At 41.4% G+C, this 24,930-nt stretch overlaps 2 protein-coding genes across 5 annotated transcripts in view; one reads left to right on the forward strand and one right to left on the reverse strand.

Moving 5' to 3' along the window:
• Cmpk1 (cytidine/uridine monophosphate kinase 1) overlaps nt 1–8,158 on the reverse strand; it is a 32,684-nt gene extending 24,526 nt beyond the window's left edge. Inside the window, exon 1 of the mRNA XM_069987292.1 lies at nt 7,927–8,158. Within this exon, the coding sequence (XP_069843393.1) occupies nt 7,927–8,097 (171 nt within the window). The 5' untranslated portion in view covers nt 8,098–8,158. The remainder of the gene's footprint in view (nt 1–7,926) is intronic.
• A 9-nt stretch (nt 8,159–8,167) lies between these two features.
• The window catches only part of Stil (STIL centriolar assembly protein), a 52,502-nt gene continuing 35,739 nt past the window's right edge, over nt 8,168–24,930 (forward strand). The window contains exons 1-5 of one of the 4 annotated variants that reach the window (XM_069987289.1): nt 8,168–8,470; nt 12,446–12,560; nt 19,018–19,103; nt 21,335–21,442; nt 24,412–24,524. In XM_069987289.1, coding sequence (XP_069843390.1) covers nt 19,060–19,103; nt 21,335–21,442; nt 24,412–24,524 — 265 coding nt within the window. In that variant the 5' untranslated portion in view covers nt 8,168–8,470; nt 12,446–12,560; nt 19,018–19,059. Of the gene's footprint in view, nt 8,471–12,445; nt 12,561–17,587; nt 17,750–19,017; nt 19,104–19,319; nt 19,365–21,334; nt 21,443–24,411; nt 24,525–24,930 lie in introns of those variants that run through there. The other 3 variants (XM_069987287.1, XM_069987288.1, XM_069987290.1) reach the window with 3 other exon arrangements.

A 24,930-nucleotide genomic window follows, 5' to 3' on the forward strand; every position in this document is an offset into this window, starting at 1 on the left:
TTTGGGGCCTCAAAGATTGCCTGAAAAAGTCAGGATCCCAGAAGGATGATACACCTTCAGTGGTTTAACTAGGGGGAAAAAACTACCCAGAGAAAACAGAAAAATTCCTAACCACAAGTTATACTGATTAAAGAAAACTCTAAAGCCTATACTTCAGGAAGAAAAGTGATCTCAGAGGGGAGACCTGAAATACAAAAATAAATGTTGACTAAAGAAAATGGTATGTAGACATGGAAGTTATTCCAAACATTACATCTTTGTTATAAAACATTATACATGTCATTTATGGGAATAAAAAAAAGTCAATATAGCATTAAAATCTCAGAAAACAGACAAGGATAGAAAAATAGAGCTAAAGCTAGGTACCACTGCCTCATGCCTATAATTGTAGCTACTCCGGTAGCTGAGATCTGAGGATCAAAGTTGAAAGCCAGCTCAGGCAGCAAAGTCTATGAGACTCTTATCTCCACTAACCCATCAAAAAAGCGAGAGGTAAACTGTAGTTCAAGTGGGATAGCACCCAGGCCCTGGGTTTAAGGCTCAGGAGCAACACACACACACACACACACACACACACACACACACACACACACACACACACACACACACACACACACACACACACACACACACACACACACACACACACACACACACACACACACACACACACACACACACACACACACACACACACACGTTTTTCTGAACAAATGACTAATACACAGAGAAAGCAAGAACAAGAGAGCTAATTATGCCATTTTACCTTAATGGATTTAATAAACATCTTAGAAAAAAATGAGGAATTTACTCATAAACTTTAGAAAGAAGACAACAAATATGCAAAAAGTAAGGTAATTATCTACATTTAGTGTTGGTAAAGAATTAATGTCCTGGGGATGTGGACAGAAGGGAACCTTACTGCATTGTTGGTGGGAGTGTAAGCTTGTTCAACCAAGTTGGAAAGTAGTATGGAGGTTCCTCAAAAGACTCCACATAGAGCTCCCCTATGATCCAGCAATCCCACTTTTGGGCATTTACCCAAATGTTCACAAACAAGACCACACTAAAGCTCCCAGCACAACTATGTTTATTCAGCCTTATTTACCATAGCTAAGATATGGAACCAACCCAGATGCCCCTCAGTAGATGAATGGATCAAGAAAATGTGGTATATATACACAATGGAATTCTATCCCTCCATCAGAAAGAATGACATTGCCCCATTTGTTAGGAAATGGAAAGACTTGGAAAAAATATATTAAGCGAAGTAAGCCAGGCCCAAAGAAACATAGGTCCTATGGTTTCCCTTATTTGCAATAACCAGTGTATGTCTGAGTCAAGCAGAAAAGGTCAGATAAGTTGATGTTAGGGAAATGAAACCTACGATATGTATTTACACGTTTTTTTTTCTTTCATGCGATTGTTTCTAACACATTTACAAGATTATTTCTTTGTTGCTTTGTATGTCCCTCCCCTATGGTATAACCCCTGCTTTCACTGTATTTGATGTTGGTATAATTTGTGGAGGGGAAGGGAAAAACCAAATCGTTTAACTAGAGATACAGGTGGACCCACTGCAACAATGAGACGTACAAGTTGTTATGTCAAAAAATGAACTTTACGGAGCCAAAGACATACAATGGAAGAAACACAGCCTCTTCAACCGCTGGTGCTGGGAAAACTGGACAGCCACATGCAGAAAACTAAAAGTGGACCCCAGCCTATCACCATGCACCAACATCAACTCAAAATGGATTAAAGACCTTAACATTAAACCTGAATCTCTGAAACTACTGCAGGACAGAGTAGGAGAGACACTTGAACTAATAGGCACAGGAAGGAACTTCCTGAACAGAGTCCCAGGGTCACAACAAATTGGAGAGAGACTCGACAAATGGGACTACCTTAAAATAAAAAGCTTCTGCACAGATAAAGCTATCGCAACCAAGCTAGAAAGACAACCAACTAATTGGGAAAAAATATTTACCAGCAATATATCAGACAAGGGGTTAACATCATGTATATACAGGGAACTCAAGAAACTAATCCCTCCCAAACCTAACAAACCAATTACTAAATGGGCAAGGGAACTAAAGAGGGACTTCTCAAATGAAGAAATAAAAATGGCAAAGAAACACATGAGGAAATGTTCATCATCCCTGGTGGTGAAGGAAATGCAAATAAAGACAACCCTGAGATACCACCTTACCCCAGTCAGAATGTCCCACATCCACAAATCAGCCAACGACAAATGCTGGAGGGGATGTGGAGAACGAGGAACGCTATTACACTGCTGGTGGGAATGTACACTCATACAACCACTTTGGAAAGCAGTCTGGAGGGTCCTTAGAAAGCTAAAGATTGACCTCCCTTACGACCCAGTCATACCACTTCTAGGCATCTACCCTGAACAACAGGAACCAATATACAAGGACACGTGCACCTCCATGTTTATTGCAGCACTGTTCACAATAGCTAGGATATGGAAACAACCTAGATGCCCCACCACAGATGAATGGATCCAAAAATTGTGGTATCTATACACAATGGAATATTATGCAGCCATTAGAAATGACAAAATAATGGCATTTTCAGGGAAATGGATGGAGCTAGAAGGAATCATGTTGAGCGAGGTAAGCCAAGAACGAAGAGACAAACAGTACATGGTCTCCCTGATAAGTGGATGATAAATCCAAAATGTTAGGTGATATGACAAAACTAACAGGACTTAAGAAACAAAGAACTCCCACTCATCTGGTTGAACCACTACCAAATATCCCCATGCTGCTGATCACATATATGGTATATAACATATGAGCACCGTTATATATTACAGACTGTGATAGACAATTTGCTCCAGGAAAGTTAGAATGAACTTGTGACTTTAAATGAGCATCATTATTCCACAATACTGTGAATTTCCGGAAATTAAGTAATCACTTAATCACAATCAAAAAAAAAAAAAGAACCTTGGGGAAGGGAGGGAGGGAGGGGATGGTAGGGGGAAAACAATGGAGGGGGTAACAATGTTCAAGAGGAAGTGTACTCATTACCCCACTCATGTAACTGTAACCCTCTGTATAGTATCTTTACAATAAAAAAATTAAAAAAAAAAAAGAACTTTACAACTTTGGTGGTGGGGGGGGTGGGGGGGAGGGATGGGCTGGGAAGGGGAAACAAAGGAGGAGGCTACAATGCTTGATAAGAAATGTACTCATTATCTTGCCCATGTAATTGTAACACCTCTGTACAGTATTTTCACAATTAAAAAAAAAAGAAAAAAAGAATTAATGTCCTAACAGAAATTTGTAAGCATTGGGTTTGTGATGCTTAATTAATTCTAAGTGTCAATATGATATGTTAAGGGATAACCCACATAGCTGGTCAAATATTTTTTCTTCAGAAGCCTGTGAGAATGTTTTCTAAAGACTAGCATTTATAACAGTGGCTCTAGTAACGTTAACTGGCATCATCCAATCCATTGAGCACTATTAGACCAAAGGAGGAAGAAGAGTAAATTTGTTCTCTAAGAACGGAACAGCTATCTTCTGCCCTCAGATATCAAAACTTAGACTCTCAGGCCTTCAGACAGTGAATTACACCAGTAGGTTCCTTGGTTCTTCAGCCTGCACATAGCAAAGCATGTGACTTCTTGGTTTTTCTAAGTGTGTCGGCCAGTTCTACAAATAAACCCCCTTTGAATTTATCTCCTAAGAGTTGTTGTGTTTTCCCAAGTAACTGACTCTGACCCAGCAATCTACTTTTAGGAATTTTGTTTATGAAATAAAAACATTTATATTCAAAGTTACATTTACAACAAGGTTTACTGAAGCATTGTTGCAATAGCAAAATAACCCCCAGAAATCGTCCTGAATATCACTCCAAAGGGTATGATAGTACAACCAAGCTAAGATAACACCCAGAATATTGTGCAGTTACAAATGAATAGCTGGGCACCAGTGGCTCACACCTGTAATCCTAGCTACCCAGGAGGCTGAGATCTGAAGATTTCGGCTCAAAGCCAGCCCAGGCAGGAAGTCTGTGAGACTCTTATCTCCAATAAACCACTCAAAAAACCAGAAGTGGTGCTGTGGCTCAAGTGGTAGAGCGCTAGCCTTGAGCTGAAGAATGCAGGGACAATGCCCAGGCCCAGAGTTCAAGCCTCACGACCGACCAAAAAAAAAAAAAAAAAAAACAAAACTAATTCTGTACATAAAAGCCCAAAGGATAATGACACATTTCATGAAAAAAATTCCATTTGGAAGTAAAAAAATATATATAAATATTTGCATGTTTGTAAGAGTATCAATAAAGCAATGAAGAAGCAGTTACTACTGGTAATTTCAGGTTCAGGAGAGATTTAACTTTTCTCAATAGGCATGTCCTACTTTTGTAACCTACTTTTGTAAAGTTTTGGAAAGACCAAAACTTTAAAGTTGTTTTTTTAAAAAAGTACTGGAAATAATAAGACAATCTTCCTTCTCAAGTTCTCAACATAAAAAAATTCAACAAGCATGCCTGTTGAAATATTGGTGTTTCAGAAATCAGGATTCTGCGGCCCTTCTCTTTTATGGATTACATTTTCTTTAGAAAATTATTTGGGTACTGCTGGTGTGGCTCAAGTGGTAAAGGTCCAGTTGTGAATGAAAAAGCTCCCCCCCAAAAAAGTACCCCACTCCAAGAAGAGTCTTATTTTTCTATTCTTAAACACCAGACCTAATGTTAGGCATATTTTTCCTATTTAGCTTCTCAAGAGAAGCTAGATCTATTCTGGGAATTTACAATTATGAATTTTTGAAAATATTTTTGGCTTACTTATCATTAATTCAATGAGAGTAAACAGAGTATTGCACAAGAAATCTGAAGGAGAGAGGAAGGTCTCATTCATATTTTTAGTACAGAAAGTTGGGAGAACAGCTACTTGGGCGCCCCCTTGGGACTGAATCTTGTAAATGTATCATCTTTGGGATAAATTAATGTCTTCAGTCATCATATCAATATTCAACCAATACTCATTGAGAGCATTATTATCAAATACAACATTCAACAATGGAGTCACAAAGATAAATACAGTCAAGTTACTTAAAGTCAATACCTAAGTCCAGTAAGTAGGCTATCCATGAAAAGCAAGAATCATCTAACAATCCCTGAGGAAGTCATGACATAGATGACAAATAGGCTTTCTGAAAGCACAGAAAGCAATTAATTTAATATGGATACACATTATTCATTATTTATGTAAGCTAAATCTGAAAGTTTAAATACTGAGGAGGTTTAAATACTCTTTCCAACCAATACATGCAAATTGTGGTTATTTTCAAAGATAAGTGGGTTTTTTTTGTTGTTGTTACAGTGCCATTTCTTTTGGGCCAAAATAAATATAAATAAAGCTTAATTTTAAAAAAATGTTAAAATGACAGTACTGGATTGAAAAAAGTCCAGTACAAATAAGCAGGAAAAGTTACTCCCTAAATCTCCACTAAATCTTTCCTTCTAACAGCAATACTTACAGAAGATACTATATCAGATTTGCCTTTTCCTTCTCAGAGAGCAAGCAATTCATGGAGCAAAACTACTTCAAGAGATTAAGTATCAGCTTCCTTCCAACTAAGCCCCGTCCCCCACAAGATATCCATCCTCAAGTTCTACAGCCAAAACTCAAGAGATGGACTTCTGGCTGTGGCACACATCTGTAATCCCAGCACTCAGGAGGCTGAGGTAGAAGGATGCAAGTTCCAGGTTAGCCTGGGTTACATGATAGACCCTGTCTCAAAAAACAAAAACAAACAAACAAAAAAAAACTTGCTGCCAGATGAAAATCAATGCTATTTCCCCAAAGAAATAATGCTACTTCAGCCCACATTTCAGGTACCTTGAGATAAATTAGCCTTGGCATGATAGATAATAGTTCAACAACAACAACACACACATTTATGAGAGAAAAAAAATGCAGTTTCAAAAATTACAATCTCTTGGCAATTGACTTATGATCACATATATAATATTGAGCCAAAATACGAGAGGGAGACAGATGTGACATGTAATTGCTGAAATTTTAAATAACTCATTATAGACATATCTCATAGTAGAATCTTTATTTTAACAGAGTAAAGTATGTATTTATGAGGCATATAGATTATTTTTAGTACAGTGGAATAATGAGTATTATTAGGTTGAGTGTGTATATTTAAAGACACATGATTCAGAAACAAAATATTTAAGTGCATTTAAATATAAAAGTCATAAATCAAACTTTAAATCCACTTCAAAATAAAAATAACTAATACAATAAATCAATAAGTTTGAAGTGAAGAAAAAATTATTTGCATGTGTCTCTGTGTGCCAGATATTTTTCCTCATTTAACATTTACACGTGCCATTATAAAGCTACCCTTGTAATCCTCGTTACTCAGGAATTGAGACCTAGAGGACTGAGGTTTGAAGCAGACAGGACAAAAAAGTTGTGAGATTCCACCTCCAAAAAACTCAGCCAAATGCCAGACCACTGGTGTGACCCCAGTGGTTGAGCACCAGATGAGCAATAAGTTTGAGGTCAAGTTCAAACCCCAGTACCAGCACCAGAAAAAAAAAGGTACTATATAGCTTAGGTTCTTCTATTTTCTCCCATTTTACAAAGGAAATGAAGCTATAAATAGAAACTTCTGAGACTAGAGAAACAGTAATGACAGAATAGGGATTTAAACCCACATCTATTTGAGTCTAAATTATTTGGTCTCCTGCTTCAACCTCCCAGGTGCCAGGACTACAGGTGTGCACAATATCAGCAGTCTTTTAAAAACTGAAAAGTCACAAAAATAATAGCATGCATTTCTTGTTTGGTTGAACTAGGTCCTAAAATGATCAGTAACTATAAATACAGTTATAGAACACATCCCACTTTTCCTGGATACTCCAGAGATAATACAATATAGGACAGGAGCTGATGGTAGGAAGATAGGAGAGAAGTAAAAGCCCAGTGAATATAGGACATGTCAAACTGTTTTAGAATGTTCCTGGGTCAAAAATGTCTGTTGATCACTGAATTTTCAGTAACTGGGGGGTATTTTGCCCCACCACTGGCTCCAGGTGTCTTGTTTTCCCATCCATACTACCCACTCAACCTTACTCAAAGTATCCCTGCATCTAACAGTGAATCTACCACTCCACACAGAAAACTGTTGACAGAATTAAGTGGCAAACCTACCACGCCTTAAAGCAAAGCAAAACAAAGCAAAAACTAGTAACACCACCGTGGTTAACATTTGGGACATTCTCAGTCAATCTAGGTGCAGAGCCCCGTATCTTATTACTGGGAACCAGTGAGGCTCGGTGAGAGGAAGTGACTCTCCAAGGACAAAGCGTGAGCTGGCAACAGGGCCAAGGGTTGAAGCCTGAGTTGGGTAACTGCTAGGCGGTATGAGCTCCAGGGCTGTCCCGACCCAGAAGCCTGGGGTGGGCGGGGCCTGGCGAGCCCGCAGGACGTGCGGAGCAGGACCTTCCCGAAAGGGCTCCCTTCTGGGGGTACAGGCCGGTTAAACGCCGACTGGGAGGTACCGGGCCTGCGGGAGAGGACGCGGGCTCCCTCGCTAGTCAAACCCGCGCTCGGTCCCACCCTGCCCTCCGTGAGCCGGGTCCCCGAGGCTGACCCCACCAGAACCTTCTCCCGGCATCCCCCGGAGACTCATCGAGTCTCCAAAATGTCAGGAAGGAGACGCGCGGGAACAAAGCGTCCGGGAGCAGTCCCTCCCCGCCGCACTGAGCACTGAGCGCCCCCCTGAAAAGAGCCGCGCGCGGGCGCCCCGGTGCCGGGACCACGCGGACGGCGCGGAGGCCGCCGGGACCGGAGTCCGCGGCCGGGAGGTAGAGGAGGACGCGGACCGCCAGCGCGGCGGCCCGGGCCCGCCCGCCGCCGCCCGGCCTCACCTCGACGATGCGGGCGCACTGGGTCCCCTTGCCGGCGCCGGGACCGCCGAGGACGAACACGACCACCGGCTTCATGAAGCGGCGAGGGGAGAGGAGAAGCGACGGGAGGATCGGCGGCAGCGGTCGGGCGTTAATGGTGCGCAGCAAGCGGCAGCGACAGCGGCTCAGCATACACCTCGTCTCTGACAGCAGCCAGCGCGGACCGACCGACCGGCGGGCGAGGCGGGGAGGGGCGGGAAAAAGGGGCGGGCCGAGAGGCGCCGGGCTCCGCCGCCCTGCGGCCCGGGCGTCAGCCGGCGGCGGAAGGGGCGGGGCCTCCGCGGTGTCAGGAGGCCCGAGTCCGGCTCCACATCCGGGTGCGACTCTTTCCCCGCCCTGCCACTAGCTGAGTCGCCGAGGCGGGAAGCACGCGCGTGCCACTCTGTGGTCTGTTCCCCTGGACTTCGAGTTCCGATGGGGAGGCAGCTTAGCCCGAATTACCAAATGCACGAATCCATTTCTAGGAAACAAAACGCAGGACCCACCGAGGACACCACTTGTTAAGGTACTCAGGACCTCAAAAGGGGTGACATTAAACACAGAAATGGAGGACAAAGGGTGGACAGATGCAGCAGTGGTACTCTCTTGACACTGTGGAAAATGAACTTTTACGACTTGTGGATGGAGGTGGGCGGGAAAAACTCGGAGACCGCGGGAGAAGGGGTGAGTGACATTGTCCAAAAAGTACTCTGGGGGGGCGCCGGTGGCTCACGCCTGTAACCCTAGCTACTCAGGAGGCTGAGATCTGAGGATCACGGTTCGAAGCCAGCCCCGGCAGGAAAGTCCGTGAGACTCTTTATCTCCAATAAAACCACCAGAAAGCCGGAAGTGGCGCCGCAGTTCAAGTGGTAGAGAGCTAGCCTTGAGCTGAAGAGCTGAGGGACAGCGCCCAGGCCCAGAGTTCAAGCCCCACGACCGACAAAACAAAAAAAAAAAACTGAAACCCCTCTGTTCACCACCTTTATAATAACAAAAATAAATAAATAAAAGGAGGGGACATCAAGCAAGACACAAAGGTAGGAAAGAGCAACGCTAGGGAAAGACTAGGACAGTGTCCCACACTGGGAGGCAAAAACAGACCAGAGCGAGGCAAGTGGCAGATCATTAAGAACTTTGGGTTATGGAATTTGGATGATATTCTAATCACAATGGAAAGCCCTTAACTAGAACTCCATTTCCCAGTTGTTTTTTTTTTTTTTTTTTTTTTTTTGGGAAAATCTTAAAGGAGAACAAAAGGAGTCTAAATATTGAGACTGGGTGAACTCAAACCTTTAACAGTTAGATTGAGGGGCTGGGAAGGTGGCTCAGTGGTAGAGCACTTGCCTTGCATGCCTGAGACCCTGGGTTCGATTCCTCAGCACCACATAAGCAAAAAGAAAAAAGCCAGAAGTGGTGCTGTGGCTCAAGTGGTAGAGTGCTAGCCTTGAGCTGAAGAGCTGAGGGACAGCGCCCAGGCCCAGGTCCAGAGTTCAGGCTCCACGACAGGACCCAAAAAAAAAAAAAAAAAAAAGTTAGATTGAACCTAAGAAGTAAGAGCTGGAAATGATGGAGAAAAACTTAAGAGTATTGAGAATATTATTAAAGGCATAACAAAGAAACTAACGATCTTGCCCAATGCTGGATCTTGCCACACCCATGTTGAAGCTAACTTGAAAGAGGAATGTGGACAGATGTGGAAGGCAAACAATGGGAATAAAGGTGGATTATTTAGGGTAGGGAACAGGAAATGTGCCGTCCAATATGGTAGCCACTAGCTACATGTGATTAATTGTGTGCCTAATAAATGCTAAGAAATGATACTGATTAAAAAAATAAAATTACATTTAATGTCATTAAAATTTAGTTCTTCAAGCACAGTGGCCACTTTTCAAAGGCCCAACAGTCACTTGTGTCCGCACATTACACATTACACTTGGTGTAATGCACAAACACAACTTGTCCATCATCACAAGAAGTTTTGTTGGGGAGTACTATACTAGTGCTCCTATTTGAGCTACTATGAATGCTTTGACAGAAAAAAGAAAACATGTCTTTCACAAAACTTGGGGGGGTGGTGAGTGGCTGGGAAGGTGGTTCAGTGGTGGAGTGCTTGTCTTGTAAGCATGAGGCCCTGGGTTTGATTCCTCAGCACCACATATACAAAAAGCTGGAAGTAGCATTGTGGCTCAAGTGGTAGAGCACTAGCCTTGAACTGAAGACCTGAGGGACAGTACCCAGGCCCAGAGTATAAGCCCCATGACCGACCGGAAAAAAAAAAGAACTTGTGGGTGGCAATGGGTGATGTAAAAGTTCTTAAGGAAAAAATTTGTTTGATTTGTAATAGGGTACTGTTAGTATGTCCTCTTCCATTTGGGGCTTGACAGGCCCTCCAGCAGGTATCTCTAGCCCCCAGCTACATCAGCAGAATGCCCTCCACCCAGACCTGGACTCCAGTCTGCCCTCACAACGAAAAAAGCACTCTCCCCTGGTTCCTGCTGGTTTTCTCTAGGATCAGGATCAGTCCACATTCCCACTCTCTGCCCAGACCTAAACTCTGCCTTGCTTCTAGGCTGTTTTTGGTGACCAGCTGCCCACTCAGAGTACCTCCTGCCTCTAGCCCCACATAAGGATGCCCGTGGGAAACAGACAAGTGCCATTTCTCCCCACCCCTTGGGGAAGGTGGCCTTGTTAGCCTTGGCTGGCAATAAAATCCACTGGCTCCTTGGTGGATTTGCTCTTCCCTTTGGAGAATCTGAGCTGCTCCAGGGACCTAGCCCCAGCCCACCCAGAACACTGCCGAATTGACCTCCTTCTGACTGAACCCCTTCACCCCATCCAATTCACACTTCTTCCCGGGTGAGTGACCACTTACAGTAAGCTGGGGACTCAGAGTCCATTTTCTGTAAGGCCACCGTGCTATAACAGGGAGGAAAATCTTGGTGCCAAGTTCCCAGCCCTACTCCAGGGCCTAGGCCACCAGTCCAGAATAGGCCAAGGAATTCAGTAATTGCAGGTGACTATCCCTTCTTGCTGCCTGTTCCCTCCACATTAGCTGACTAGAGTACTTCTGAGGACCTCAATGGGAGCTCTAGAGCCAGCACTCTGTCATTCATCATGGGTGGGACACAGTCTAAAATTCTTCAGGACACAACCTAAAACTGCTCAAGTTTGAGCCTGATCTTAAGCCTCATAAACAATATACACTTATGCAATCAAATTTGGCCCCAATATTTACTGGACAATAACTCCACAAGGCCACTTCATGGGGCATTGAACTGCCAATTACATAATTTCTATGAGCATTTGGGCATATGGGAAATGTTGTCTTTAGTCATTTTTTATGCTTTTTTTTTTGTCATTTAACAAAGCAGTTTAGAAATACAGTATCTTGATCAATGTCACCCCTTTTCAATAGTCTTACTCATCCCTCTCCTACCCACTTCTTCCCTCATTCTTCTTAATTTTATAGGATATATATTGGATTCTTGTCTGCATTTTCCTCCCCTTCTCCTCTTCATTTATCTACCCTTTTCCTCTTGACCCTTCTCCACCCCTTTTGAGTACCCACTTCTTTAAGCACACAGGCTGCATGTTTTTTTTTTTTTTGTCGGCCATGGGGCTTGAACTCTGGGCCTGGGCCTGTCCCTCAGCTCTTCAGCTCAAAGCGAGCGCTCTACCACTTGAGCTACAGCGCCACTTCCGGTTTTCTGGTGGTTTATTGGAGGTAGGAGTCTCACGGTCTCTCCTGCCCGGGCTGGCTTTGAACCGCGATCCTCATATCTCAGCCTCCTGAGTAGCTAGGATTACAGGCATGAGCCACCAGCGCCCGGCCAGGCTGCATGTTTTGTATTCAGACCTTTGTAACTACCTAGTATATTGTAATCTATTTCCTGAAGGGACCCTTAACCCACTGCACAACTTGATGCTTAATGGAGTTACTAAAATTAAGGTTTCTACTATTCCTATTTGCCTGGTTACTGCTGAAAGGCTGTATTAATGATTCTGAGAGCATGAGTTAAGGGAAACATATCTTTGAAAATCTGGTATGCCAAGTCTGTCAACAGAAGACAGACTTACCTTCCTGGAAGTCACTTCCATACTGCAGAAACCAGGCTGACCAGTGAAGAGACATTGATTTAAACTAATCTCATAGCATCATTACTCCCTAAGACTTGCCAAGTTTAGGTAGGTCTGCCCACCTACCATTTTCTTGTCAGGATGATGGCATATGAACTCAATTCAGCAAATAGTTTTAGAGAAGTTACCAGTGTGTTATAAATATCTAAAAAGAGTTTTCCATAAGTTGACATATTCCTTTAAAGCAAAGCTGTGCTTGTTTTTTAAAAGCAGTAGTATAACTCAGAAGTGTAACTGAAAGAGGAAAAGTTGGATGTTTGGAGAAACTTAGTACAGTAAATAAGGAAGAGAGTAGGTAAAAAGAGAAATAACTGATTTCAACTTCCTTGTTCCTGGTGTAACAATAGATCTTTAATCCTTACAGGCCGTCTGTCAGTACACACCATCAGGGTTTATAACACGGAAGATTTACCTGATGTATGCATGAAGAACCTGTCAGGTTCTGGACAGTTCAGTACCTGCATAGGTACTGAAAAAGGGTAAGAAAAAAAATGGTATATATTGTCTTACTCCATTTGAATCACTACCACAGAATGCTATAAACTGGGTAACTTTTAAACAAGAGAAACTTATTTCTCATAGTTGTGGAAATGGTGAAATTGAAGATCAAGGTGCTAGGAAACTAGTGAAGGCCTGCTTCCCATTTCACAGCTATCTTCTTGTGACTTCACATGATGAAAAAGGGCAAAGAACCTAGTGTGTGTGTGTGTGTGTGTGTGTGTGTGTGTGTGTGTGTGTGTGTGTGTGTGTGTGTGTGTGTGTGTGTGTGTCTTTTATAAGGGCACTAATCTCATTCATGAAGAGAGAGAGAGAGAGAGTGTGTGTATGTGTGTGTGTGTGTGTGTGTGTGTGTGTGTGTGTGTGTGTCTTTTATAAGGGCACTAATCTCATTCATGAAGACTCCACTCTCACATTCTAATCACCTCCCAAAAGCTCTACCACATACTGTCACTTTGGTGGTAAAGATGTCAACATAAGAATTTGGGAGCCGGGTACCAGTGGCTCAAGCCTGTAATCCTAGCTACTCAGGAGGCTGAGCTCTGAGGATCAAAGTTCAAAGCCAGCCCGGGCAGGAAAGTCCCTGAGACTTATCTACAATAAACCACTCAGAAAACCAGAAGTGGTGCAGTGGCTCAAGTGGTAGAGTGCTAGCCTGGAGCTGAAAAGCTGAGGGACCGTGCTCATGCCCAGAGTTCAGGCCCCACAACCAGCAAAAAAAAAAGACTTTGGGCAGGACAATCTATAGCAGTTGAGATGTAAAATTGTGGATAAATTTTTTAAACATTGTGCAGCAAATTACTGGAATAAAACTATGCTTTACATTTTATTTAGTTTTTATTATTTTGCAAGGATTGACTCCAGGGCCTCACTCATGTTAGAAAAGAGCTCAACCAATGAATTACAAACCAGCTCAAATTCATACATTATTAAAAAGTATGACACATTTGAAGTAGTTTTCTGTGAAACAAATTAACTACAGCAATTCTACAGTATCTTGAAATGATGTAGAACTATATGTATACAAGGATCAAAGAATAGCGTGGTATATATTCACTTTGTTTAACCTGGCCAGCAGTCTAACAGTCACTTCATATTTGCTTTGGATAATTACCTACCCTATAAAATTGTACCTTCCTTATCCTATTCTTGTTATGTCCTTTCAATATTATCTAGAACAAAATTATGTGTAATAGGTTCTTTAGCATTTGTAAATTTCAAAACATGCTTTTTCTAAAACCTTACCAAATCAGTTTTCTTATTCTCTTTGAATGTAAGGCATTCAATGTTCCTTATTAATAATGTCAATTGTCAGTACACCTAGAGTAGTAATAATGTTGGGGCATATTCTTTAACTCCAATACTCATGTATTAACCTTATGATAATGTACAGTATGAAATGAGAAAAATCAGTTTTAGATGGAGTAAATGGCAGAATTAGGGCAGATCCTCAAACACTTGTTGCATTTGAAGAAAATAAATATATGGATCTACATACTTTTTCAGTTGCCTCTTAGGTATAAAACCAGAATATAAAACCAATAACAGGTATAAAACCAGAATATAAAACCAATAACTGATTTTATTCTGGTCAAAGGGTTTATGCATAGAATTACAGGCATATCTTGATTGGAATCATGTGTTAATGAAATGCTTAACTGAAGGATGCTGGTATGGGAAGATACCAGCATTTTTATTAGTTTATTCAAAAAAGTATGTTTCAATTCCTCACTAAGAAACTATTTTTAGAAGATTGTATGTGTGTGTGTGGCGAGGGGGGGAGGGGGGTCCTGGGGCTTGAACACAGGGCCTGGGTGATATCCATGAGCTTCTTCTTTTTTTTGCTTGGTCGTCTACCCCTTGAGCCACAGCTCCACTTCTGACTTTTCTGAATAGTTTATTGGAGATAAGATTTTTACAGGCTTTCCTGCCCTGGCTGGCTTTGAACCGGATCCTCCAATTTCAGCCTCGTGACAGGTGTGAGCCACAAGTGCCTGGCTAGAAGATGAATAGCAATACCATTGAGCTATATTCCTAGTCTTCCAGAATAGCTTCAGATTTACTGGAAAATTAAAATTAGGCATGGTGGTACTTGCCTATAATCCCACCACTCAGGAGACTGAAGCTAGAGCACTGCAAAATCAAGACCAGCATGGGTTATGTAGTGAGATCCTGTCTCAAACAGCTAATAAAGACAAAAATTGAGAACTTAGTGTAGAGTCTATACTTCCTGCACAAATTCCTCTATTTTTAAAAACATATTAATACATATATTTTTACAGTTAATAAACCAGTATTACTAACTGAAGTCTTTGTATAGCTTTCTTTAGCTTTACCTACTCTCTTTTTTAAATGGTTTGACTCTATCCATGATTTAGTTGTCATATCTCTTTGAGCGTCTCTCAACTTTGGTAGTTCCTCAGATTCTCCGTTGATGAGTTAACTTTTTCAGAAAGGAGATATGGACCCTTACTATGTTGCTGAAGCTGCCTCTCAGTACCTAAGCTTAAGTTAGTCTCCTGCTTCAGCCTCCCAAATAGCTGGGATGATAAGTGTGTACTACCATGTCCAGTTGAACAGTTTTGAGATGTACAGATGTACAGATGTAAGTATTTCTCAGCACCACATAAGCAGAAAAAGCTGGAAGTGGTGCTATGGCTCCAGTGGTAGAGCCCTAGCCTTGAGCTGAAATGCTGAGGGACAGCACCCAGGCCCAGAGCTCAGGCCCAACGACTGACCAGAAATTAAAAAGGGGCGGGGGTTCCCCTAGATTTCAGAAATTTTCCAGGAAAGAGAATGATAGTCTATAGAGTACATATTTCTTGGCTAGTTTGACTTTTTCTTTGTATGTTTTCACTCTTTCAAGAGGGGACACCTATTCCAAATAGGTCATACTACAACACAGCACAGACTATAAGATAGTCTCATATTGCTCAGGAAATGAACAAAAACAGAGTGTTTACCAAAGTAAGTGGCATTTAGAATTCGGATGCAACACAACTTGTGAGATCTTTGACCTTTTATCTTTCGTTAAATAAGGATAATAACTACTTGCCTATTTGCCTGTTGAGTATAAGTTATATAAGTTAGTTTTTTGAAACCTCAGGGTGCAATATGCACATTCAACCAACCTTGTCATGACTTCCTAAATGATAAAGTATCCATTTGCATTGTACTTGTCATTGTAAGTAATTAATTATTTAAAGTATATGTGAAAGTTGTGCATAGATTATATTCAAATACTCCAATTTTAAGGCCATCTTAAGGTCAGCCAGAGCTGTATAGCAAGACTGTCTCAGTAAAAAAATAAAAACCAGGCAAAAGCAAAACCGACATTAGCTATGAAGGTAATTACAAATGATCATAGATATCAATATATTATTCACACAAAATATTAATATTACATATTCCATATTGTATAAGTACATGGTAAGTATAAGATATTTAAGTATATAGCACTAGCTGGATGCTGGTGGTTCATGCCTGTAATCGTAGCTACTCAGAGATCTGAAAATCCTGGTTCGAAGCCAGCCTGGGTAAGGAAGTCTATGAGTCTCGTGGCCGATTAACTACCAAAATAGACGGAAGGAGTGTGGTGGAGTGCTAGCCTTGAGAAAAAAAAACAAAAAACTCAGGGACAGTGCCCAAGCCCTAAATTCAAGTCCCGGAACCAGCCCGTGTGCGCATGTGCGCGCACGCACACACACACACACACACACACACACACACACACACACACACACACACACACACACACACACACACACACACACACACACACACACACACACACACACACACACACACACACACGCGCGCGCGCGCGCGCGCGCGCGCGCGCGACACAGGATAGGTAAATATAGTTTATAAATGTAAGTCACACTTTTTCCTTAGGACACTTTCTCACTTCGTACTCAGAAATAAAAACAATCGTTTCATTTTACATTTATTTTTGGTGCCAGCTTTGGGGCTTGCACTCAGGACCTCATGCTCTCATTTGGCTTTTTCAGCACCTTTAGCTGAGTCACATGAGTCACGCTACCCCCAGCGAGATAATAGTGTATTTATCTGCTTGGGCTGGCTTCAAACTTGGATCCAGGTGTGAGCCACCAGCAACACTCCCTCCTCTCCCCCGCCGGTGGAAGAGAATTTTTCTATATTTATTGAGAGACATCTGCTCCCTCCTTCTTTCCTTCCTCCCTCCTTCCTTCCTTCCCTCCCTCCTTCCTTCCTTCCGGCGGTATGGGGGTTTGAACTCAGGACCTCGGGCTTGGTAAGCAGGCACACTGCCACTTGAATTACAGAGGGCTTTAAGGGAAGCGAGCAACTATAAGGCATTTTTAAGGGTTCAGGGACAGTTTGTTTTTTGTTTATTATTTCGTACAGGTCCTGGGGCTTGAACTCAGAGCCTGGGCGCTGTCCAGCCTTTTGGCGCTTAACTGGAGATAAGAGTCTCACGAACTGTCCAGCTCAGACTGTCACCGAACCACATCGTAAAGCCTCAGCCCCTCGGGTAGCCAGGATTACAGGCGTGGGCCACGGGCGCCCGGCGAGCTGCTCACGTTATCTGTATTTAAAGGACCTACTTTAGTATAACAGGCAACAGTGGGGAGAAATAGAAAGGGGAGAGGAAAAGCACCACTGACTTGCGGAGCAGGCGAGGGTGGGAAAGCTGCTGCGGAAACTTCTCCAGAACGCGAGCTCTCGTGTCCGGGGAGCACCGGTGCAGCCAGCACTTCCTCCTTCCCCTCCTGATCCAGCCTGCTGGGCTTTGTACTGCGCGCGCAAAGCCCGCCTTACCCCGGAACTTAACCGTTGACGCAATGAAGGTTTTAAATCCTCGGAACACTGATTCAGGAACTCCTCGCCTCTCCTAAGAACCTTGGGATTGGTAGAGCGCGGAACTTATGAAGAGCCCTGATTGGCTGTCATAGTAGCACGTAGTGGTGACTTGACGAGACGCCTTTAGCTCCGCCCTTGCTTCCTGACTGGCGGGGATTCCAACCAGTCAGGAGGGGCGGCGCGCCCTTCGGTTTCTCGAGCCGGTGTTTGCCGCCTTGGTTCCCGCGACCCCAACGTATCCGAGGCGGGGCCCGGGGCACCTGAGAAGCTCCTAGGAGCCGACCTGTGTTTTGATCCAACAAACACACCCCATATGGGCGAGGTAACGGTGAGTAGGACGTTTGTGGAACCGGAGGAAGGTCGGCGGGTAAAATGTTCGGGGCCCTGTAGTGGGTTGACTTCATTCCTCCCGGGGGCGGAGGACCAGATGGAGAGCTAGTGGGAGACATTAAGTGGACCCCACACTCCTTCGGTATTATGTGTATTGAGTTGTATGGAAGAGTTAGCCGTCGGGCACCTGCCATTTAAAGTTTTTCGCGGTGGAAATCTGGGAACTTACATCCTGAATCGCCTTACAGTGCCTGGCATGGTGTTTTGAAGTTGGGAGGAGAGGTCCCTGGAAGTACGGTGTCAGCTGCGAGGCGGATCACTGTCCTATGAACCTGGGTAGGAGGTACGGACCTTCGGGTTGGATGGGGGAAGGAGGATGGACATTTACCAGCACAGGGCCAGCCTGTGCTAACTGGACCCGGACGACTGCAAGTAGTTCCCTTTGGCATGAGTGGGAGATGGTTGGAAGGCTAAAAAGGAATCGAATCATAGAGGTCTTTGACTCTGGATCTCGAGAATAACTTGATCAGATTTGTCTAGCTGCTCTGGGGAACGTTTAAGTGACTTCTTTGAGGGCTTGCTGAGTTCAGCTAAGGTGGTGTCATGGAAAGCACATTTATGTGGGGAAGACGATCATAAGGATTGTGAACTGTTATATGACTTGCTGAGCTCACCAAGTTAAAATTGATAGATGGTGAGATAAAAATCTGTGCTTTCCCATTTCTTGTGTTTCTACTTTGATTTACAACTGTGTTAGATTTCTTGGGGGTGAATTCAGATACATTTGTAATTGTTCAGTTTGCTTAATTTGGATACCTCTTCTTTTGTATAACTATATTAACTTTTGTTAATGTGCCATTGGTATGTGTGTGTGTGTGTGTGTGTGTGTGTGTGTGTGTGTGTGTGCACGCACGCAATTATGTGTTTGTGTGTATATATTCAGCCTCTCCGGGAATGTACTCCAACAAACATTAAGGTAAAGTCCAATTTACTGAACATTAAACATTAGCCTATCATTAAAAAAATCTGGACTTTCTTAATTAATAGAGATATACTGAAAGATTTCACTGCGTGAAATCAACATGCATTTTTAGGAAGAATGAGTCTAACATGTGAAAATGATCAGCACCACAAGCATTTAATTTTATTATCCTCTTGTCACATCAAATATAACTAATCTAATTTTGCCTGTAATTTTATTAATATGTGGTTAAATCATGTTTCAACGGTGTTTTTGTCATTAATAATATTTTCTTATTTCTCTAGGACATTGAGGATTTAAGTTGCATAAATCATTCACCAAATATCATGCAACCTGTATATCCTCTTGGGAAGGCCCAGATGAAAACCAGGTATAGAATTATGTCTCCTTCAATACTAGTTTTCACTCTGTTGCCCCAGCTGGACTCAAACTTGTAGACTCAAGTTATCCTCTCACCTAACCCTCAAAGGCTAGGACTGGCATATGACATCACAGCAGCATAGAAATATTTGTATAATTTTTTTCACAGCTACTCACTTTAACTTGCAAAGGTACTTTGGAAGAGAGGAAAGAATATAGTCTTCAGAATCAAGAAAATTATTGCACATATGCCAGTTCTTCCATATATAAGGTGGGATTCCCTAATCAACTTAATTAATAAACTTCAGTTCCTCATGTAAAACAGGGATGGAAGTCTCTGTTTTACAGATTATTGTGAAAGGTTAAATAGGATTATTATGCTAAAGGATCTACTTATACTAGTAAGCACTTAGCAAATATTAGTTCCATTTCTTCCTTCACTTATTTTAATTGCATAGGAGATCTTTTTTTTTTAATCAAGGGTAATAGTATCTGAAGTCCTGAGACTAAAATCTACATAGGTGTTTATTTACATTTAGAAGATTGCAAAAGTAACTGGGTTCTTTCTTTCTAAGCACTGATTCATTAGTGGTAATCCACAATTAGGTATACCAAGTTTCCTCAAATGTTCCTAACCTTTCCTATTAAGTGGCATAAGAAGGAGGAGCTTCCTACCTGCCTCCTGATTTACTCAGTCTGTTATTACTTTGGGGACCAGGCAGACTGGCTTGTGTTATTTGGTTCTTTGGATCATGTATTGTTCCATTTTCCCCTAGGGAAGGACAATTAATATTGACATATGGATTTTGTTGTTCTTAAAAACTAGAATTGCACCCATGGGGTGTCAGTATTTTCTCTTTATTATCTGTCTTCCTTTGTACCAGATGTTCTTAATGAAGACAATGGGAAACACGGCCCAATGAGGCTATCATGTTTCTGTTGCTTTAATTTTGTCCCTTCTGTTATACTCCACCTCTTCTTAAAAAGTTTTAATTTGTATATATATATATATATATATATATATATACATTTTTTTTTTTGGTGGTAGTACAAATTGAACCTAGAGCCTCATGCCTGCTAAGCAAGCATTCTGCCAACTTGAGCTATGTTCCCAACTTTTGTTTTGTTTTTTAAGACAAGATGTTGATCTATAGCTCAAGCTGGTTTGGAACTGGAGATCTTCCTGGCCCCACCTTATGAAAGCTGAATTACAGGTGTGCCTCATCTCACCTGTGCCATCTGTTATTTGAAAAATTGTCACCTTCTGTCCTTTGGGAAGTATAGTTGTGTAACAAGTTCAGTATATTCTCTTTAAAATTTTATTATCAGATTGATTAGTTAGGATTATAGACTTGAACTACTGCAATCAGTGTGATGTTTTGATTAATGTGTACATGATGCAACAATCAAATCCCAGTATTTAGTTAGTATACCTAGTACCTCAAACACTTGCTATTTCTTTTTGTCAAGAACCTTCATAATCCTCTCCTCACTTTTTGAACTATGTACCGTACTATTGTTGACTAGCTACCCTACTGTGCTATAGAACACTATTACTTATTCTAACTAATTTTGCACCCATTGACCAGTCTCTTCATCATCCTTGTCCCGCTACCCTGCCTTGCCTCTGATAACCATTGGTCTTTGTACTTTTATAAGATCAGCTTTTCAAATTCCACATCAGAGTGAGATATTTGGCTCTTTGTCTGGCTTATTTCAGTTAAAATTGTGTACCATATGTCCTCCGTGTTGGCACAAATATATATATAATAAATAATAAATATATATTTATATATATATAATAAATGTACATATATATAATATAGCTCTAAATAGCTATATTATATATATGTACATATATACTGTATTTTATTTCTCTGAGCATGACACATAGATTGATTGCATATCTGTGCTATTGTGAATATGTTGCAGTGAGTATGGAATACAGCATTTTCTGATACTTTCGTTGAATTCCTGTACGCATTTATAGTTCCACCAACAATGTATAAGTGCTCTCATTTCTCCACATCTATAGCAACATTTGTTCATCTTTGTTCCAATCTTTTGCCAAAAACAAAAACAAAAACAAAAAAACTCCTGGGCTCAAGCCATCTATTTGCCTCGCCCTCCTAAATAAGTGGGTGAATACAACCTGGCCTGACAAAGATAATTAACTATTTAATACAAAATCTCTACCAATTTTCTTTTCCTTGTGCTTTTATTTTAAATTTTCTTTTAAAGGTTTCCTTCAAGCAAGATGGTACCTTTCCACTTTCCTCCATCCAAGCTAGCCCTTTGGAACCCAACACCAATTGGAGATTTTGTCTGTTTGCATCTTAATTACTACAGGTATAAGAACTTTTCTTTTTTCAAACCAAGCTAGTATAAACCTAAGTCATAAAAGGATGTTTAAGGCAAAATTGAGTACCATGACCAATTACAGGTTGAGGATCCCTAATTTCCAAATCTGAAATCTGATATCTCCAAAAATTAAAATGTGTTTGATGGCAACATTGTGGCACAGATGCCAGTGAGAGAGAAGATGAAGAATGAAGATGTACAACACACAGGTGTATAGGATTACCTTCAAGCTATATGTGCGAAACATAAATTTGTTTCATTTTTAGATTTGGGTCCCATCAACAAGCATATCTCACTAAATATGTAAATATCCCAAGATCAAAACACTTTTGGTCTCAAATATTTCAGATAAAAGGTGTTCAACTTGTGTTCCCATTTGTTTGCTTTTTCCATGAAAGCCTTAAACAAAATGAGAATCTCAGTTTCATGGGAAAATTCTGAACATATAAAGTTCTGAGCATTACCATATTCAAAATAAAACCTGAAAGGTTCTCATCATGCTTAAACATGTAGAACATTAGGAAGCTTGAACTGATTTTTTTTTTTTTTGAATGGTTGCAGAGATTGAACTTAGGATCTGGGTACTGTCCCTGAGCTCTTTTGCTCAAGGCTAGTGCTCTGCCACTTTGAGCCACAGCTCTACTTCCAGTTTTTCTTTTTTTTTCTTTTGTTGGTTGTTCGGCTTGAACTCTGGGCCTAGGCACAGTCCCTGAACTCTTCAGCTCAAGGCAAGTGCTCTATCACTTTGGCCACAGTGCCACTTCCTACTTAGGGTTTTTGAGTGGTAAATTGGAGATAAGAGTTTCATGGGAACTTTTTCTGCCCAGGCTGGCTCTGAACCTGGGTCCTTGTATCTCAGCCTCCTTGAGTAGCTAGGATTACAGGCATGAGCCACTGAGCTCTACCCATTTTTGAGTAGATTGAATTAGAAGGAATATAAAATATCTGGGTCTTAGACACAGAAGAGAGACATTTAAGACTTAAAGTAATACAAAATAGATCCATTGAGACTTTCTGTATGAAGACTTGCTGAAAGTATTCTATGAAGGATGGAAATAGTAGGGAAGGCCTACTGACAGTTAACAGTGAGATGATGCATGGTTTTGTTTGGTCAGTTCTTGGGTTTGAACTGAGGGCCTTACGTTTGCTGGGCTAGTGCTTCACCACTTGAGCCACACCTGCAGCCTGGAAATGGCTCATAGATTAAACTATGAGATAAGTCACATAGATTTTTGCTACATTGGTTTCAGATAGTTTAAATGGAGTTAGACAATCTAGAGTGTTAAGTTCAGATTTTACAACTTCTTATTTATGTGACCTAAAAGAGGGTCCAAGGATCAGTAATAATACCCATTTCATAGTATTATTTTGGGGGGGTATGGTGCTGGGGATGGGAACCCCTGCTTTCTACCCCACATCTTGCATAGGCAGGTCCTGATTTGAGAATTCTAGATACTGCATCTAAACCATATCCCCGGTTTGGGTTTGTTAAATATAGAAGTACATAATCAAGCCAGGCTAGTGGCTCAAGCCTATACTCCTAGATACTCAGGAGGCTGAGATCTGAGGATCATGGTTCAAAGTCAGCCCAGACAAAAGTCCGTGAGACTCTTATCTCCAATTAACCACCAGAAAACCAGAAGTGGTGCTGTGGCTCAAGTGGTAGAGTGCTAGCCTTGAGCTGAAGAGCTCAGGGACAGCACTCAGGCCCAGAGTTCAAGCCCCACAACCAAAAAGAAAAGTACATACTCCATAGATATACATATATATACATATATATATATGTATATGTATGTGTGTATGTGTTGTGTGAAAGAATATTCATCATAAGTATGCTTAGTTTATAAAATAAAACCCATGTACATGTCTCCAATTGATTATATAATGTTTTGAATTTTTAATTGATAGTGTATTTTTTTAAATCTCTGTACGTTCCAAATGCTTCTTTTCAAATTTATGCCTTTTTGTGGTTTCATTGTTGTTGTTGTTCTTGGTGGTGGTGGTGGTGTTGATGGTGATGGAGATGATAATGGCAAAGGCGTTAATGGTGAGGTTTGAACTCAGGGGGCCTGGGTTCTTTTTTTTTTTTTAGGAGGGAAGGGTCCGGTCATGGGGCCTGAACTCTGGGCCTGAGCGCTGTCCCTCATCTCTTCAGCTCAAGGCTAGCACTCTACCACTTGAGCCACAGCACCACTTCCAGCTTTTTTTCTTTTTGCTTATGTGGTGCTGAGGAATCGAACCCAGGGCCTTAGCCATGCAAGGCAATCGCTCTACCACTGAGCCACCTTCCCAGCCCTGGGTTCTTTCCCTAAGCTCTTTTACTCAAAACTAGTGCTTTACCACTTTGAACCACAGCTCCACTTCCCAGTTTTCTGGTGTTTAATTGGAAATAAGAGTCTCATGGACTTTCCTGCCCGGGCTGGCTTTGAACTGCGATTCTCAGATCTCAGCCTCCTGAGTAACTAGGATTACAGGCGTGAGCCACTCGCACCTGGCTCTTCTTTTTTTTTTTTTTTTTTTTTAGTTTCTTATTTCTTGCACATATTTTGATTTCCTCTTATAGTTCTTTAAACATTTTAATCAAGTTTATTTATATTCTTTATGCACTAATGCTGTTATCTGAAGCTCTTAAATAATGTGTGAACATATGGATCTGATTATTACAATCAAACTTTTTTTACGAAAGCAAATGGTCTGCATAGTTTGTCAATTCATTCTCTGGTTCCTAAAGTTAGGCAAGTGCCAGGAGGATAATTATTGCTTTGGATGAGCTATTGCCATTCTAGTTTCCAAGTGGCCTTCTTTACTCCTTGCCTTTGACCTTGGCATTTCCTGACAATGATCTTTGTGCACACTGTAAAAGTTACGTGCTATATTCTAGGTGACATTTCATAACATGAACATTTTTCAGAAAATCCAATTCACAACATTCATAAAAGACTAATGTTATTTTTCAGAAATCCAAAACTTATGGTGACTGAAAAGATCATCCGACTTGCTTATCGTCATGCTAAGCAGAATAAAAAAAATACGCCGTGCTTTTTAATTGGTTCTTTCACAGTGGATGAAGGTAGTGTACTTTAAAGAATTACTTCTGTGACTATAATACAATGCATTTTGTTGATTCAGCCAGCTATTGTATGTGCTTTGTGCTAATTTTCTTTACTATGTACCAAAGATACAAAAATAAGTAAAATTACCCATCACAAACTTCACAATATAGTCACATAAAAGAATATAGAAGCAAACTTTGGTTTGGTTTGGTTTGGTTTGGTTTTGGTTAGGTTTTGATTCTGAGTATTGAACCCAGAGTCTTGTTCTTGCTAGGCAAACCCCCTGCCAATTGAGCTACATCCCCAGCTCCAAACCACTTTTCAAAGTATGATTTTATAGTACACTGTTGGAATGAATAAACGGTTTTGCTAAAATTTTGCCTTGCTTTGTTGATTTATGTTTTTAATTAGCATGCTAAGTAA

The sequence above is a fragment of the Dipodomys merriami genome, unplaced genomic scaffold, assembly GCF_024711535.1.
Source record: "Dipodomys merriami isolate MVZ:Mamm:240054 unplaced genomic scaffold, mDipMer1.0.p SCAF_34, whole genome shotgun sequence".
Taxonomy (NCBI): domain Eukaryota; kingdom Metazoa; phylum Chordata; class Mammalia; order Rodentia; family Heteromyidae; genus Dipodomys; species Dipodomys merriami.